This window comes from Agelaius tricolor, unplaced genomic scaffold (assembly GCF_023055355.1).
Source record: "Agelaius tricolor isolate 1412-34295 unplaced genomic scaffold, bAgeTri1.0.p SCAF_3, whole genome shotgun sequence".
NCBI lineage: Eukaryota > Metazoa > Chordata > Aves > Passeriformes > Icteridae > Agelaius > Agelaius tricolor.
Window position 1 is genome coordinate 8,821,694 of NW_027269263.1, and position 17,621 is coordinate 8,839,314.

The 17,621-nt window shown below is 42.9% G+C and overlaps 1 protein-coding gene across 2 annotated transcripts in view; it reads right to left on the bottom strand.

The window, feature by feature from the left end:
* Window positions 1-3,925: 3,925 nt before the first annotated feature.
* The window catches only part of TBXAS1 (thromboxane A synthase 1), a 232,264-nt gene continuing 218,568 nt past the window's right edge, over window positions 3,926-17,621 (bottom strand). For both annotated transcript variants that reach the window (XM_071422377.1, XM_071422378.1), the window contains 4 exons: window positions 14,847-14,935; window positions 12,263-12,400; window positions 6,041-6,203; window positions 3,926-5,423 (listed from right to left, as the gene is read on the bottom strand). In XM_071422377.1, coding sequence (XP_071278478.1) covers window positions 5,349-5,423; window positions 6,041-6,203; window positions 12,263-12,400; window positions 14,847-14,935 — 465 coding nt within the window. In that variant the 3' untranslated portion in view covers window positions 3,926-5,348. The remainder of the gene's footprint in view (window positions 5,424-6,040; window positions 6,204-12,262; window positions 12,401-14,846; window positions 14,936-17,621) is intronic.

Here is a 17,621-nt window from a genome sequence, read left to right on the forward strand (position 1 = left end):
CTCACTGCACCCTTTCATGAGGGGTACCTGGAGCCAGGTTGGTCTTGATTTTCTGACTGGATTTTATGATATGAGGGTGCCAAAATCCTAAGTGTTGGCAGCAAGGGAGTGGCAGTATCCGGTTTGGATACCTGCAGCCTGGCAGAGTAGGGGCTGGTGGGTGAGACGAACTTGGGTGGATGGCAGATAGCAGGTGCTGTGGCTGGGCTTGGAGAATGAGCTTTGCTTCTAGGAACCAGTGCCCTTAGGGCCAGAGGGCAAGTGGGAATTGCAGAAATGCTGCTTAACTTGGAGTTCTTCCAGCAGAAGATCCGGGTGGGATGGCTGTTACATGGGCAGCATAACTGCTGCTTCCCTGTTTGTCCAAGGATAGACTTCATGGCCTCTGTAGCTCCATTGCACTTCTTGCTTCAGGCCCATCACAATTTCATCTCTGCATGCAGAAATCCTAGCAACTGAGGGAATACTCCCTCCTTGAAAGTAGCCACAGCCCCCTGCAGTGCAGGGAGAAAAACATCTTAGAAACATGAGATTTTTCAAGGTCAGAAGAAAGTGAGTGGGGCCAGTATAAACCAAGCAGTGACAGACAGTTTATAAATCAGCTTTAAATTCTTTTACCCTGGTTTCTGCTGTAAACACGTGGAAGAGTCTGGTATCAGGTGAAGCTATGTCCAGGATGATTAACAAAGGGAAATGAGGTGATCATTGCCTAAAGTATCTCACACAGAGAGGAAATTCTGCAGTTTAATGCCAGGTAAGACTAGAAAGTTCCAATTTACAATCCATGAAGCATAATAATTTCTGCCACCCAACTCTGTTTTTCTAGGAATACTATTTTTAAAGTAAAAAACTGTAAAGCTTTTTTTCGATCAGCAGCTTCATTAAAAATACCATTTCATACTGACAGCTTTCTGTCATCATTACAAAGACCAGAAGACATATTTAATAGAAGCTTTCCTTTACCAAGCAGCCTCTGCTTTGTATCAGCTGTCAGAGAATGACTAAAACCCTTTTGTAACACAGACGTGCCCAATTTTAAACAAACTCACAGCTCAGCAATGCAAGACAACACATTTGCTGTTTCTGAGGAAAGGAATTTTAAACCAGCTTCCTTGTTCCTCCCTAGCCCCAACTGCTGCTGACTGAAGCATGTTATACCAGAATGCTAAATAGTTACCATTACTTAAGGATATAGAGCTATGTTTTGCTATTGCAATTATAAACATAGTGCTGGGGGTGGGGGTTTTGTTGTTACTGTTTTGCTTTTGTTCTGGAGGGGTTTTTGGAAGCTTTATTTTTGTGGTTTGTTTTTTTGGGGTTTTTTGGGGGGGGGGGGGGGGGGGGGGGGGTCTGAGTTTTTTTTTTTTAATTAATTCTAAAGCCAGCCCTGCTCAAGATCAGTGTGGGACCATGTTCTATAGGTGCACAAACACACTGTGATTACAGTGATATTAGCAGTTTCTGTTTTGGACAGCTGCTGGCAATCTAGTACCATATCTTCCTGGAAATGTGTGCTTCCAGAGGCTCATTGATCCCTGCCACAGCTCACTCTGTGGGCGTGTTGCTGAGCTCACACAGCCACTGAGTGTCCTGGTGCAATGTCTGCAGTGTCTGGTGACTGCACCACCAACCATTAATGAGAAGGAACAAATGGCTTGGGGCACTTCCTGGATTACTGGAAAGTTGGCAGGCTTTTTCCTGTCTTCTCTAGCTGTCTGTCTCAGCCTGCATGTAGAACAAGGGTTGATGCACTTCCAGAAAGCTGACTTCAAATGCAAAAATAATTTCTCTGTTCCACAGTGCTACAAACTGACAGGTGAAAACACATAACACTTCCTAACCAGAAGCCTGCAGAATGGTTGAAAGCCACTTAGCACAGACTCAAGTGTGTTTGCTTGAACCCCTACTGTCCACGTTCAACATGGATGCAGCTGAGAAAGACTCTTGGGTCATTTTCCAAGTCTGTAAAATATGATGCACACCAGCAGCCACTTCAGGACTGTTTTTTCTCCCTGTGGCATCAATATTTGGAATTATGTTGGTGGAGAGGCACCTCAATGCATCCCAGTCATACCAGTTTGATGCTAGTGGCAGCAAGAGATGCACAGAGCCTGAAGAGGGTTCATAGTTCAGCAGGAGAGCACCTGAAGAGCAGCACAAAGGAATTCCAGCCACTCCAGCCCAACTTGAATGCCTCTCTGCAAGTATATGCAGCATGCAGAATAAAAAATGAGGTTAGAGATGTGCACTCCTGCAGGTCTGTGATCTCCCTGGCCTCACACAGACATGGTGGGATGGCTCCTGTGACTGGAGTGCTGGAAAGGAAATTAAAAAAGCCTCCTCAAGGCTTTTGAGGAGGACAGAGGAGATGAGAAGGGGGTGTCACCCCCTGTCAATGACCACGGAGCTCCACCTGGGGATGGATGAGGAACTGACTGAGACCTTACAGGTCAGGATCAAAGGGAAGGACAAGGCACCAAATAAAGCTTGTTAAAATTCAAATATCACTTCCTCTAAGATCAGGAGTCATTCATTCCATCAAAGAGGAAGTGAGGCAAAAATACCAGGACACCTTAATGGATGAGTAAGGAGCAAACAAAAAAAAAAGAAGTCTACAGAAGGTGGAAGCAAGGCCAGATAGCCTGGGAGGAGTACAGAGAAATTGTCTAAGCAGTCAGAGATCAGGTTAGGAAAGCTAAAGCAAGTCCTGATAGAAATAAATCCGGTCTGGGATGTCAAGGATGTCAACAGAAATGGGTGATAAAAGGAAGACTTGGGGAATTGTGGGCCCTCTTTAGAAGGAAACAGGAGCTCTGGTTACCCAGAACATGAAGAAGGCTGAGGTACTCCATGACTTCTGCCTCAGCCTTCACTGCTAAGTGCTCATCCACACCACCAAGCTGCAGAGGCAGAGACCAGGAAGAAGAATTTATACAAAATCATGGGTAAGAAAGGGAAAAGCTTGATTTAGGCTTGGCTTATTTTGTCAAAAATGAAGCACACAACAACTTTCTGATTCATCTAAGGAATACAAACAAGCCTTTGACAGATGACTTCAGATGGAATAAACTTCCTGCTCATTCTGGTAGGTGGGAAGTTTTTAGGCAAGGCTCACCCAGCTTTTTGTCAACTGTGTATGTAAGCTGCACAGAAAATCAGCCTCCAGCACACTATTTCTAGGAGGGGAAAAATTACGCATAATGTGTAGAAACTAAGGTAAATACAACATGTTGCTTTTCAAATAAATAACAATCACTCCATCAGCAATTCATATAATCAGTGTGTCTGTAACAGGGCACTTCTGCTTAGCATGCCAGGAATGCTCCATGGAAAAAGGAACAATTCCAAGACTTCCCCAGTCACTGCTTCACCACTGCTGCCTATACAGACCTGTTTAAAAAGAAATTGCGTGAAAGAGGAAGAGACAGTCTTTGAGGAACAAGAGCCAGTAATTTGATCAGTGTTCAGGCAGCATGTGGGAAGAAGGCAGCAAAAGATGCTTGCTGGAGAGAAACTCAGGGACCTAGCCAGGCATCAGTGAGCAGATGGCTCCATCCTTGCAGTGAAGCTGAGCAGTCAGTCTCTTCCTCCTGCTCTGTGCACATCACCAAGAGATGCTGTACCTAAGGAACCCTCAAGCAGACTCTGTCAGGCAGGCAGAAAGTCAAGACTTGCAAAGAACCAAAGGTACATCCTTATTTTTATAGTGCTGCAAGAGTTTTTGTTCTATAAAAAAATAAAAAAATTTAAAAGAAAAGATACAAGAATAATGAATTTTTAAAAAGGGTTTTGGGACTGCACAAATCTCTTCTCACAGTTCTGTTGTGGTTTAATCCCAGCCAGCAGCTCAGCCCCTCAGAGCTGCTCATTCACACCCCCATAGTGGGGTGAGGGAGAGAATTTTAAGAATGAGAAAACTCATGGATTGAGATAAAGACAGTTTAATAGGTAAAGCAAAAGCCACACACCAAACAAGGAATTCATTCACCATTTCCTATGTGCAAGGAGGTGTTCCACCACCCCAGGAAGCAGAGCTCCAGCAGGCATAACAGTGACTTGGGAAGGCAAATACCATCCCTTGGAATGTTGTCCCCCTTCCTTCTTCTTCCCCTAGTTTTATGTGCTGAGCATGGTGCCATAAGGTGTGGAATGTCCCTGTATTCAGTGGGGGTCAGCTGGCCCAGCTGTGCCCCCTTCCAGCTTCTTGTGCAACACCAGCTGTGTGGCTGGTGAAGGCTTTGCAGAAGTGTAGGACAGAGGGAATGTGAGGAGTGGAAACTACAATTGTTTTGGCTGGGAAGATGAGTGTGCACAGTTACACAGCTTGAATAGATCCATGGGGCTGCTGCAGCTGGCAATCTGACAGGTTCCATCCTCAGGGGGTGAGGCACTCGGGACATGACCTGCTCCAGTGTCACAGGAGTCAAGAGAGCTGCTGGGTCTGATGATCCTGGATCCCACTCCTTTGCCACCAGCTCTAGTGCACACATGCTTAATCTCCTTGATTCAAGGAGCTAGACAGGGGTGGTGCCAACTGCAATGTTTGGAAAGGAAAGGCATCCCCATGAAGCAGATTTGGTACCAGCAGCTTCTGATTACCTTTAAACTTTCTCCAGTCCTCCTGCCTGCTTTAAATTCGTATCTTCTTTGTCTCCACCTTTCCAACAGCAGTTCAGCAGCCAGAAAAATGGCTGTCACCTCATTTCTTTGGTCTTAGCTGCTGGAGCTTCACTGCTCCATTCTTCTGTCATGTCGATGGAATGTGCCAAGTTCAAATTGTTAATCTAAGTGTATTTAAAATCACTTCAAAGCTTGGAGGAGGTGCAACTTCTCTGGCTTTACAGACACAGGTTAAGAGATTAAGCATTGTACAGGTGCCTCAGCTTTGATTGTTAGTGGAGTTCATGAAAAAATCCAATGCACTGCATCCCAGGTCTTCTGCTGTAACAGTGGTGTCTTTGGGGCTTTCTCTAGGGACTCACAAGTTCATGAGAAGGATGTGCCATACAATGAATTGAAATTAAAATCTACTCTAAATTGTGGAAACAGCATGAAGAAAGCATTGCCACAGATAAGTGAAAAGAAGTATGATGAAGAAAAGCAAATGAAAGTGGGATGCTTCTTTATAGATAATATTCACAGCAATTTGAAAACATCCAAAAAAGACTGTGGAGCCCATTTTAAAACGTGACTGGAGGGCTGTCCCACAGGAGAGCAGTGAGGAAGCACCCACTGACCATCAGTGGGACTTAGGCTCCTAGCTGTCCTTGGAGTTTTGAAAACTAATTATACCCAGTGACTCACTAACAAGGGGCCTCATTCCAGAGAGCTTCAGGATGCATTCCCTTTTAGCGAGATTCCAGCACGATGTAGACTCCATTTTTTGGTCCAAGTGTGGCTTTTGATTTGAGCTGCAAAGGAATCTGAAAGAGAAAAGAGCATTTTATGTGCAGTTCTATGTGTTTGTTTATGTGTGTATGACACCCCCACATACAGACAGACATTTTTGCTGGAGGACCAGTTCATACCAGGATCACTGTGGAAGCAGTAAAGTATTTGTTTTACAGTCAGCTGTGCTGGTATAATATTAAATAGAATTTACAGCCAGAGGCTGAGGCAGTGGTTACCCAGGAATGCTGTAGATCTGAACAGAAAGAAATTAACTCTATAAACTCTAGAGCTGGGTGCAATGTCCATAGCAATAAACATATACTAGAGTGCTGAGGTCCTGTGAAATATGTGCACATATTCTCACCCTCTATGAATTATGACATTCTGCCTGTGGTCTTGCCATACTGCTCTCCACTAAGGCAGGGCTGTGTAACATAATTTCCCTTTTGTTGGAAAAATTATATATCTGAAATCACATTTTGCTTAAAACATGCAGTCCATGCCTGGTCTCTCCTTATTATGGAAGTGTCTCTAGCAGTTTTCTCAAATGAAGAGAAGTCACAAAGGCAAACCTGTTGTCCTGTCTAAGACACACTGTCAGCTCCCTCAGGTTAACAAGTGTGATCTTTAAGCATCTGCATGTACAAACCTCAGTCTCTGGGCAGGTCTTGAATTTAAACTTCTGCAAAATCCTCAGCAGAGTAATTTTTGTCTCCAACAAACCCATTTTCATGCCAAGGCAGCCACGGGGTCCTGCCCCAAAGGGCAGGTATGCAAAGGGATGTCTTTCCTTCTTGGCCTCCTCTGTAAACCTAGAAGGTGCAGAGATGGAAACCAGTTCAAGAAATGCTTTTTGCTTAATTCCATGTTTTTTAATTTAAATCTCAAAAGCTGGTTATTTCAATAGGTCTTAATGGACAGGTGATGGGGACTATTGATAGATTATGTCCTGACATCCTAAGTAAAAAGATAATCGACTTATGGCCATCAGCCTTTGTCAGCTGGTGGCTTCAGGAGAGGACATGGAGACATGAGTTTTATTTCCAATCTATCTTTAATGAAAATCTCTCTTCTCTTTGGATTCAGTTTCCAAGAACTTTAGATTGCTAAGGTCCAGAGAACTCATGCAGGGTAGAAAGAGATGAGAGGTTGTAGAGAGCTTTTTGGAGAATTGGTTAGCTGAGAAAGGACATTCCGATGTGATACCGATGGATAAGGGTAAGAGAAACAAGCTGGGAACTGAGCAACCGATGCCCAATTACTGATGAAGGTCACAGTGACCTTCTCTAAAACGGGAAGACGGGGGAGAAAATTGCTTGCCAGAAAATGTAGTTATCCCAAGGTAGAGAAATTAGAAGAATGTACACATAGAAGCAAAATAATTGTTAAGAGATAGAAGTAGGTGTGTTTGATCATAGTGTGCTTTAACCAATAATGAGCTCAGATTTTGCAATATGCATAAGCTTCATTAACACTAATATAAAAATGTGTAAGCTTTCAATAAACTTCGAGATTTGCTATTCATCGCATATGGTGTGTCGCATCTCTCCCGCCGTTACGACAAATGGTGACCCCGGACGTGTACCTTCGGGACTAGCCACGGTCGGAGGCGTAAAAGTCAAGTGCAGGTCCTTTCGCGGCTGGGGACGGCAAAAAACACCACTGAAAAAGGAAGGTGTTCGGCCCCGGGTGACCTCAGAGGAGAGCCCGGCTGCTACGTGCTGCCGGACCTGAATAGAGCCGCAAGAAGCGCGCAATCGTCGTTAAAATGGATAAAGACAGGCAAGCAGCATACGATTTATTTACTGACTTTTTACGAGGGCGTCAGATTAGAGGGATAGATTTACAGAAAGAACTTCCTGGGTTGTTAGTTTATGGGTGTGCACAGGAGTTTTTTCGTAATCCGCATACAGTGCATGAATTGTCAGAGTGGCGTATATTCGGGAATAAGCTGTGGCGTGCAATCATAGATGAGGATAAGACCGCGAGAGAGTTGGGAAATTTATGGCGAGTCGTGCATGCTGAATTCTTGAAATACCAGGCGGAGGAGAGAGCTGCCCAGCAGACTAGTGCAGCCCGTGAAGGCGACAGGAGTTGCAGAGACTGGTTTGGGGCCCCGCCGACACAAGCTCCTGCTCTAAACAGCAGCTCCCTGCAGCTATCGGCTTCTGCCGCGGGCAGCAGCCCCCCCGCGCGTATTCCAGCCGTGCTGTCCGCGCTGCCTGCCCCGGTGTTAAACCCTGCACCGCCTCCGCCTCCTCCCGCTCCGGACCCGCACCCTCCGCCGCCCTGCCGCAGCGCACAGCCCGCAGCCGCCCCGCCGGAGAGGCTCGTGCCGGCCCCGGCCCTGGGCGACTCAGCAGCTGCAGCGCGGCCGCCTCCCGCTCCGCAGCCGCCAGCACCGCTCCGCAGCCGCCCCGTCCCCGAGCCGAGGGGGGGACGGCAGGACGGGCCTTCCACCCCCCGTGGAGCAGCGGGCTCTGAGACGTCCGCCCGCCCCGCGGCTGCCCAGCGCAGTTCTGCTTCCCGGCCACCAGCTCTCCGCACCCGGACACAGATAGCAGCTATCACCACTTCGGCTAAACCTGCCTTCAGCCCGCAACCGCCGAGAGCCTCGGAGTAGACCTAGCAACAGCAGCAGACAGTGAATTTGGTGACTGTTCACCCACAAAAGTCCCAACGAGAGTAAAGAGACCACTCATTATTGATGGATTATCTGTGAGAGTTTTGCTTTTAGGACATTTCTTGGCTACAGTGTTAAGATTGTTTGTTTTATCTAGAATAATGGACACTGGCTATGTAAGAGAGAGTTCTATTATGCTGTATATTCTTTTTCCACCTATGCGAATCGAACAATGAACTGTTAGATGAACTTTGACCTTTGTTAAAGGGAACTAATCCAGCACAGCCTGTTCATATAACCCCTGAACGGGCTGAAACACTGCAGCAGATATTGGTCCGTGTTACACAAGGCAGTGTTCAGAGACGTGATTTTGATCTCCCTGTACAGCTGACAGTTTGGTGTAAACAAAAATTTTTTACTGAGTGCACTTACTTAGCATAACAGAAAAACGGGGGAGATATGGGCCTTAGAATGGATATCTCCTCCACTTCAACAACATAAAACCCTTCTTCAGAAAATTGACATTTTAACTGATTTGCTCAAAAAAGGTCGTGATAGGACAGTGGAGTTAGATTTAATGCCCAAAAAGATCACTAAAGTCCTTATCGGATGCTATAACTGCTTACACAGATGCAAGAAGAAAATCCAAACAACTGTTACTCATTGTATACATTTATATGTTTAGAAAACTGGACTGGATGTCATGTAACATTTAAAATTATAATTTAACCTGAATGTTAGTTTGCACAAAAAAACAACTCCCTCCAAACAACAAAAACAACAAAACTTTCACTCAAAACAGATACTAAAATATATAATAGACTTCCAACCATAATATTAATACTATTATTATTGGTATTATTATTGGAGACAATTTTGATAAATAATTATCAAAAAGAATATATTCATCCCTACTGTTTAAGCATCAATTGACTTTTAAAACATAAAGCATAAACACTGATGTTTGAGGCCTAGAAAACATTCATTCTATTGTTTGAATAATGATTTTAGTCTACAGGAAAACTGTTGCTTAGCTCTTCCTGTAACATCGAACAAAGAGTATTTTGTACTTAGTTGTTATCCTTTTTCTTTGTCCAAGTGAGAACACAATATGTCATTTAAAATATTCTCTCATTTAATTTACATTTTAATCTGAAAGAGAATATGAGTTTAAAAAATCATACCACAGCATTAACGTCCCTTTGTACTTAGAAACATATTTCTTGTACCTGTTCAATTTAAAGCAAACCTGTAATACTCTAAGCACCTGACTCAACTTGTAACTTCTCCATCACTTTTTATATATTTTTTTCCCTCTGAAAATAACCAGTGTGAGCTGTAGCTTGTCTCACATGTGTTAAGTTCTTCACTGGCTTTGCATAAGGAGATTCACAAGCACATGAGTTATTCTACACTGCTTATTTGTCTCAAATATCCAATCTAAAACACATCATCTGATTTGTATTTCTTAATATTTTATAGGTGAGTTAGTTCTGAGTTATTTTTCTCTGTTTCCTGTGTTTAACCAAGATGCTGAAAGACTTTGTTGATACGTCAGACTTCACTGAAACAAAGGCTTCACACAGATCAGGCATCTAAACTATTTGTTCATTTCAAAAGTGGTATTTTGGCTACAGTATATTTTTTCCACTTGTGTGGTATGCATTTGCAGCTGACTGCCAGGACGATGTAAAGTTTTGGTCCCCAGTGGCCATAGTTGCAGCATCTTTCTTAACTCCAGGGGTATCAGCCGCAGATGCTCATGCTATTTTAAATAAGTTAGGATGTTGGCTTGCTAAACAAACAAATGCAACTTCTTTAGCAATTTCCAGTCTTTTGCTTGATGTAGATTCTATTCGCCATGCAACGCTTCAAAATAGAGCTGCGATTGATTTTCTCTTACTTGCACAAGGCCATGGCTGTGATGAATTTGAGAGCATGTGTTGCATGAATCTTTCTGATCATGCACAGTTTGTACACTCACAGCTCTCTGAGTTACGGAGGTTAACTGGGAACTTACAGGTGGAATCAGGCCTTGGTATTGGTGGATGGCTCAAATCTTTAAACTTAGGATCATGGTTACGTTCAATTATTAAGGTTAGCATTGTAGTAGCTATTGTAGTTTTGTTGTTAGTATTAGTTTTGCCTTGTTTTTGTATATGCTTGCAGAATATGGTGCGAAAGATGATAACTACTGCATTTAATCAAACCATGCTTGTTCAACAGAAAAACAGGGGAGATGTAGAGAGCTTTTTGGAGAATTGGTTAGCTGAGAAAGGACATTCCGATGTGATACCGATGGATAAGGGTAAGAGAAACAAGCTGGGAACTGAGCAACCGATGCCCAATTACTGATGAAGGTCACAGTGACCTTCTCTAAAACGGGAAGACGGGGGAGAAAATTGCTTGCCAGAAAATGTAGTTATCCCAAGGTAGAGAAATTAGAAGAATGTACACATAGAAGCAAAATAATTGTTAAGAGATAGAAGTAGGTGTGTTTGATCATAGTGTGCTTTAACCAATAATGAGCTCAGATTTTGCAATATGCATAAGCTTCATTAACACTAATATAAAAATGTGTAAGCTTTCAATAAACTTCGAGATTTGCTATTCATCGCATATGGTGTGTCGCATCTCTCCCGCCGTTACGACAAGAGGTAATACAGGCTAATTGGAGCTTTGGAAAAAAGAATATTGTGTATTTCCACTAATTCCATCCCCATGCTTTGAAAACCTAAATAAGATTGAGCCACTACTCCAAAAACCACTGTAGAGGCCCCTAATTTGAGATTGAAGGACCATTAATTCATGTACTAAGCATAATCAGATAATTCTTGCCTTGCTCACCCCCATATATCATCCTGGTAAATTTAAAATCTCCCTTGTTTTATTCCTACCACCAATTTCAAAATGAAATATTGTGGGGGGGGGAGGTTGGGGGAGGGGGTAAGGGGAAGGCTGCAACTGAATTATTTTATTTCATTTTAATTTTTGTTGCACTCTTATTTTATAATTCTTGCTAACATTTCCAGCTCTACAATCTGAGCAGAGTGTTAGTAATCATGGATCATTCCTTGGGGAAGGTTCAAAAGGGAATTAATATCAGATTCATACCAAACAGCACTGTGTGAATCAAGGGGACTGCAGCCCCTTCTAACCATTTTACCCTTTCATATTACTGTTAAAGTGGTGAATAAACAATTAAGAAAGCATTTTTAGATAAGCATTGCTAAAAATACCCACCCCAGACTTCCAGTTGCTGCTAAGATTCCTCTCCAACAAAATCTCTGGGCTTCTCTAACCCTGGCATTGCTCTTCTTTGTGGCCAAAAGATTCTAATGGAGCATATGCCTAGATTTGTTCCACAAGAAGCATTAGGAAAACCCATCTACACCAAACATGTGTTGTCTTACTGGCAAAGATGGTTCTGGGCTGCCAGCCTCACACCCAGTTGTTTATGAAGCAGGCATTTCTTTTCTTAGTAAACTTCTGAATGTAGTGGTAGCTTAAAATGCATCTGCTCACTAAACAGTTTAAAAATATAGCTGCCCACAAAACTAAATTGTGCTTCCACACAGCACCACATCAGCTGAAACTCTCCCTGTGAGCTCAGCCCAGCACCTGTAACACAGGGCAGGTACAAAACCACAGCTTGACAGGGTTCCCCCTTCCCACTGAAGATATAAATGCTCCATGTGAAACCATCTTGCAAAACAAGAACCAAGGATCCTAACTTACAGACAGGGAGGAAATTCCCAGTGGGAGATGGGGTAGGTTCCCCACTCACAGAGTATGTTATGTTCCCCACTCACAGAGTATGTTATGTTTCAAGTGAAAAGAGGGCTCTGAACCAGCAAGGAGCTGGATGAGTTTCCCAGGTACAGCCAAGCCAGTGAATATACTGTCCCACTTCAGAATTTTGGTACCCAGAAACAACATTATTCACAGGATATGATTCGGAAACAGGTCTGAAAACCTCTGCCCCAGTTCAACCCTGACCAAACCTTGCACCTTCTGTGGAATACACCACTATCATCACCTGTCTGATGTAGTGGAAAGAACATGTTTTCATGGTCTAAATAAAACTGTGCTCCTCTTGGTGGAAATGCTGCTTTGGATGAATAGTGGGTGTCTGTGGCTGTAAAAGAGCAGCAGAATCTGGTGCCTGCACTGGACAGATTGGAGTTCTGTGCCCACAGGGCCAAGTAAAGACCTCAACCTAAGGGTGAAAAGCATTGCTCCACATACCTCTCAGGAATGAACTTCTCAGGGTCTGGCCAGAACTCAGGGTTGTGGTGAAGGTGTCCAACTGCAATTTCAATGACAGCTCCAGCTGGAATATGCTGCCCCAGCACTATGCAGTCTTTAGCTGCTTCCCTAGTGAATCTGCAACAACATCATGCATCCCAGATGATTAATAAAGGGTAAAAATACAGCAGGGGAGATCTGTAAAAGTATCTGTCTTCATCTGACCAAACAATTTCTGAGGTAACATTTTCTCATAGATAAATAATATCTCATAGATGAACTGTTGCTGATGCCAGTGTCTTCTCAGGTTACAATCATCTCCACTTAGAAGTCCATAGCTCCAGCCCAGGTGGTTGACTTTTGCCCTTTTCACAGGAAAGCATTTCTGGTTGTTTATTGTTTTCTAAAGCATGAACTGCTAAACTGCAATTTTATTGTTGATGTTGGGTTTAGACTCATTTTTTTAATGAAAATTGCTGATGAAATGTGTCAGTCATCTCTAATAACAGGTAAAAAGAGTGTGCTGGTTTGCCTCCAGGAAAAAAAAAAATAAATATAGCTTTGAGTTTTTTTATTTGAGAAGCTCCCCCCTGTTGGTGCAGCACCTGAAACTTAGCAAGGGATGGTTATAATATTAGGGCTGAGTATTCTGCTGCTGCTGGAAATACAGCTAATTCACAAGCCTTGGAAAACACATATATTTCACATATATTCATCAAAGACAGGCATGATGTTAACAACAAAACTCTGCTGCTTTCTCCCACCCTGTGGTGATAGCTGACAGAGGTGTCCTTAGGAACCTCATCATGACAAGCCACCTGCCAAAGCCCAGCTTCTGTCTTACAAAAGATTGTGTGTGGGTGTGCATGTGTGGTTCTGATCCAGACCTTTTGGTGCTTGGGTGGTCACTAGAGATCCCAAACCAGCCCAGACCCAGGCGGGTGCCCTGCTGTCTCAGTCTGGGAACTATTCCCTCACACCATCTGCAAGCACAGGGGAGAGGCAATGTGCAGGAACTTCCTTTGCTGCTTCCCGCACTCTGCTAAAAAGTTGAACAAAGATTTCAGCTTCAGGGCTGTCAGTCTGGTATCATTACAGAAACACATTCTTTCCTTGCTGTCACCCATCTCCCTTTCTCATAGACAAATAACAGAGGCTCCAAACTTGGAACAAAACGCTGGCATTAAAAAAACAAACAAACAAACAAAAAAACCCCCAAAACAAAAAAAACTTTGACAAGCTATCCTTCTCATTCTTACATGAATTTGGTGATAATGGAAACATGAGTTTCTGGGGGAGAAAGTTCTCTGGATAGTAAGTTCATTTAAAAAAAATGAGACTAACTTTTTCCATAACAAACTTGGCTGCTACTGATTTTTCACTGGACTCAGCATAATCCTTGTCATAGGCAATTAACATCTTTCAGCAGCCCTGGGCTGTCCTATCCATTCCACATCCATCAGAGTAAAAGCCAGATCAATAAACAGCCCTGACAACACCACACAAAACTTCAGAAGAACTTTGTTCTCTTCTTGTTCTGTCTCCCATCTGACAAACATGGATTGTTTCCCAGTGATAGAGCCCAAACTCAAAGGCCCCTGTCACTTTAACCAGCAAAACAGTTTCCACTTGTACGCCAAGTATAGCACAGTAAAACCCCATCATCTCATCCAGGAGCAGATATCTCATATTAACTGTCTGAACAATTCTGCAGATGCCAATGAAAAAAACATTGACTTCCAATCCTTGTGAACATATAGAAGAGAATATGATTTTAAGCCTTTTTTTTTTTTTTTAAGGTGCTTTCAGTCATGGGTTAAATTTTTCAAAAGCTCTCACAGCAAGCTCAGTTTTGGCTTCTTTCCAGTCATCTGAATTTTTCCCTGAGCTTCATGAGAAGCATTGCAACTGGCTGATCTCTTTGAAAAAAACTATATTTCTTAATATTTGTATTTATATTTGTGATAACTTGGAGCTTTGACAATCAAACAGTTTTCTAATTTTTCCCCTTGTTTTCAGTTCATCAATATAGTAGAATAAGTCATGTGTGACTTGGGACAAAACTTTCAAAAGATAACGGATGTTACCATTAGTTTAAGGGTCTATACTCTCTTATACTCTATTAGAATAAGGCAATGCTAAGTGTAAGTGGGCCAAGTTAAACACACATGTAAAATACAGCTCTCAGACTGTGCAAGCCTTCCACAGATCAGGGCTGTAATAACCAACAGGGCCCTGATGGGGATGGGTTTTGATGCATACCCCCAAAGCCTGAGGCACATGGAAGCAGCCTCTGGTTTTCTCTGGCCAGACCTGCTCCAAAATGGCTCCATCCTCTAAACTTGGGGGATGTGAGGAATGGTGAGGAAGCAACCTTGGCCAATTCACTGTAAAAACGTGCTTTAGAAATACCAGAATTATCCAGCTTTCCTTCAACAGGCTGCGTGATATCTTTCAAATGCACAAAGCAGTATTGATGTTGGCACAGAGACTGAGAGACCACTGGTCTTCCAAGAGCAGATTTCCATTTTATAGAGCCAGGGAGCAATCCTGTGTAATCAGAAAGGGGAAAAAAAAAAGATACCTGAATGCAGGTGGGTACATGCGCAACGTCTCTGCAATCACCATGTCCAGATAAGGGAGTTCTTGTACATTTTGGTAATCAGGGACCATCTGAAAGGGCAGGACAAAAGGAACAATTATGTTTTCTCACATGTAAGTGCCAAACTCATCCCAGATTAGCTTTTAAATCATCTATTTTTTCCTGGGCATCTTTCCTGTAGAAGAACTCGATGTCTCATCTAAAACAGTAAATGATAAAATTATACAAAAATGTGGGCAGTAATTAAATGTGTGTGTAACATTCCTTTCATCATCAAAATGCTTTGGTACATAGCCCAGCTGAAGGTATAATAATAAATCAACTTGCTAGGAAATATTAAAAGCAGGTCATTACAGAGAGCATCAATAGCTGTAACAGAGCTATTGTTTCACACATGTACCAAAATCTGCACAGGACCCTTGTTCCTTCCCAAGGGCAGGAGGCTCACACTTTGTTCACAAGAACAGCAAGTCCTCCAGTTACTCTTGTTAATGTTGGAACAAGCCCTCTGCAGTCCCCAGCTATAGAAATAAAGGAGAGTGTTGGTGCTGTGATGCCTGTGGAGGGGTAGAGATGGCACTGGAAGAGGCTGGAACCCCCATGAGGAACAGTTCACAGTGGGAAATTGCTCTGCCAACAAGTGAGGTGCCAAGGCAGAGCTCAAATCCCACCTGGCAGGACTGCAGTAGTGCCTGAGCAGAGAAGCCTGTTTCCTTCCAGCCCCTGCTTAATGCTGCTTCATTTTTCACAATGGTCAATGCCTGAGCCCACACCTTCACAATCCTACAAAGCCATTCAGCCCTTGACAAGGAGTGGTGGGCGCTAAAACCCCAATAGAGCTGTAGCTCAGAGGACTTTGCCCTCTGACTGGCAACAAACAGACAGTGAGAGACACCAAACAGCAGCACTGACACAACTCGGGACACAGACAACCAGGGAATTTCTTACAGTTAGCTTCCTTGGAAAAGGGCATCTTCCCTGTTTTATTCAGTGCTCTCAGCAGAGGGCAGCCAAAGTATATCAAATAACCTCATCAGGAAAGTAGAGTTTTGTTTTAAATTAGAGCATCTCCTAAGGACCTACACAGAGTAAATTGGAGAAAAGCACAGACGTCAGACTAGACTAAACCTTTTATGAAGATTTGGGGCCCCTGCCGTTCACAAAGGGGACTGGATTCCATCCTTCCTTTATTTACTACAGCATTTTTCATGTATAATGCATATTTTATTGAATTTTCATGCAAAAACATATGGTACATACTGAAAATACTAAGCAGGGAACAACTCCAGATGGTAGGCAGAAAAGGCATACAATAGAACAAGAATACCTTGCTGGATTAGGGTATCCCACTTATTCAGCACTAAGCCACCATGCACCATTTCACATTAACTGATCTTTTCTAGGAAGGAAATAGATACATTCTATTATCCCCATTTTCTGGCTCAGGAAAGAGAAGCAGAAGCAGAGAAAGTAATTTGCACAGGCTGAGGAGAACCAGTGTGTGTGCTTCTCTCCCAGGGGAAAAAATGCAACTCAGCTTGTCAATAGATGAAGCATTTTGTCAGTATATGACAAATATTATCAATACAGGAAATATGGACTGCACTGACAGCCTTTGAGTGGGGCTTTTATCTTGTGGTGGTGCCTGCTAACTCAAACCTTTGGCTTAGGTCAGTGGTTATCAGACAAAGGACTAGAAGCCCAAGAGCCATGTGAGAGCCATGGCTGACATCTGTGTGAGGAGCAATGCTCCAATAATTCCAATGGCTAAAACAAAAGCTGGGAGAATGATTTTCATCACCCTTGTTTTGCAGAAGGGATCTGAGGGCTGCCTAATTTTGTGGGGGAAATCAGAAGCAGAGGCTGGAAATGCAGTCTCAAATTTCAGGTCTTCATGGCACAATTCCCTTTCTTTATGCCCACAGAGGTGCTCCACTCCTCAATGCAAATGCATGCGGTGGTGTGCATTCTTTTATTTTTTTCTGCCAGTTTTACAATTATCATTCAGAACTTTCCCCCCACCTTTTTATACTGCTCTCCTACATCTCTTTAAATCCTGAGTCAGCATCTGAGTCCTGTTCCTGCAATCCCTCCTGATTTCATGGACAGGCTGACTGAGAGAAGAGTCCAGGCTCAGAGAAAATGAGTGGTGGAGCCAAGAGCACACTGAGATGTGTTTGATTCTCTGAACCATGCTCTTTCCATTGGGCCTTTCTGTCTCTCTCATAATCCTCCTACTTACTTCTGGAGTCAATAATTAAGATAATTATATGGTAACCTGATATAATAAGTAGCCACTAAATCAAACCATACATCAACGAATAATATAACACTAAATTATTGGAGCTTTGATTTGCTCTTTCAAATAGCTTCTATACCTTCAGGGAATTAGCAGTTCAGAAAACAAAACAAAAGATGTAAAAGGTGTAAAACCAGCTGATCTTCCTTAGAAGAAAATTCCTTTTGCTTACATAAAGAAGGAGGGGTCAGTCAAATGGCAGCAGAGTGAACTCTGCTATCATGAGAATGACAGACACATCAGTCATTTCCTACATCTGATGCAATTTAATTATTGGCACTTCCATGCTTTTAGCATCAAAGTAGCTGGACCTAATTTAGTGGTTGTTTGCAAGGTCTGACCTGCAGCTGCTTAAAGTACACACAAGCCAAGCATCTCTATTTAGGAAGGACAGTTTGTTGCTTTTTTTTCCCCTTTCAAAGAAAATATTTTCCATTTGTTTTTCCACTCCCTCTCTT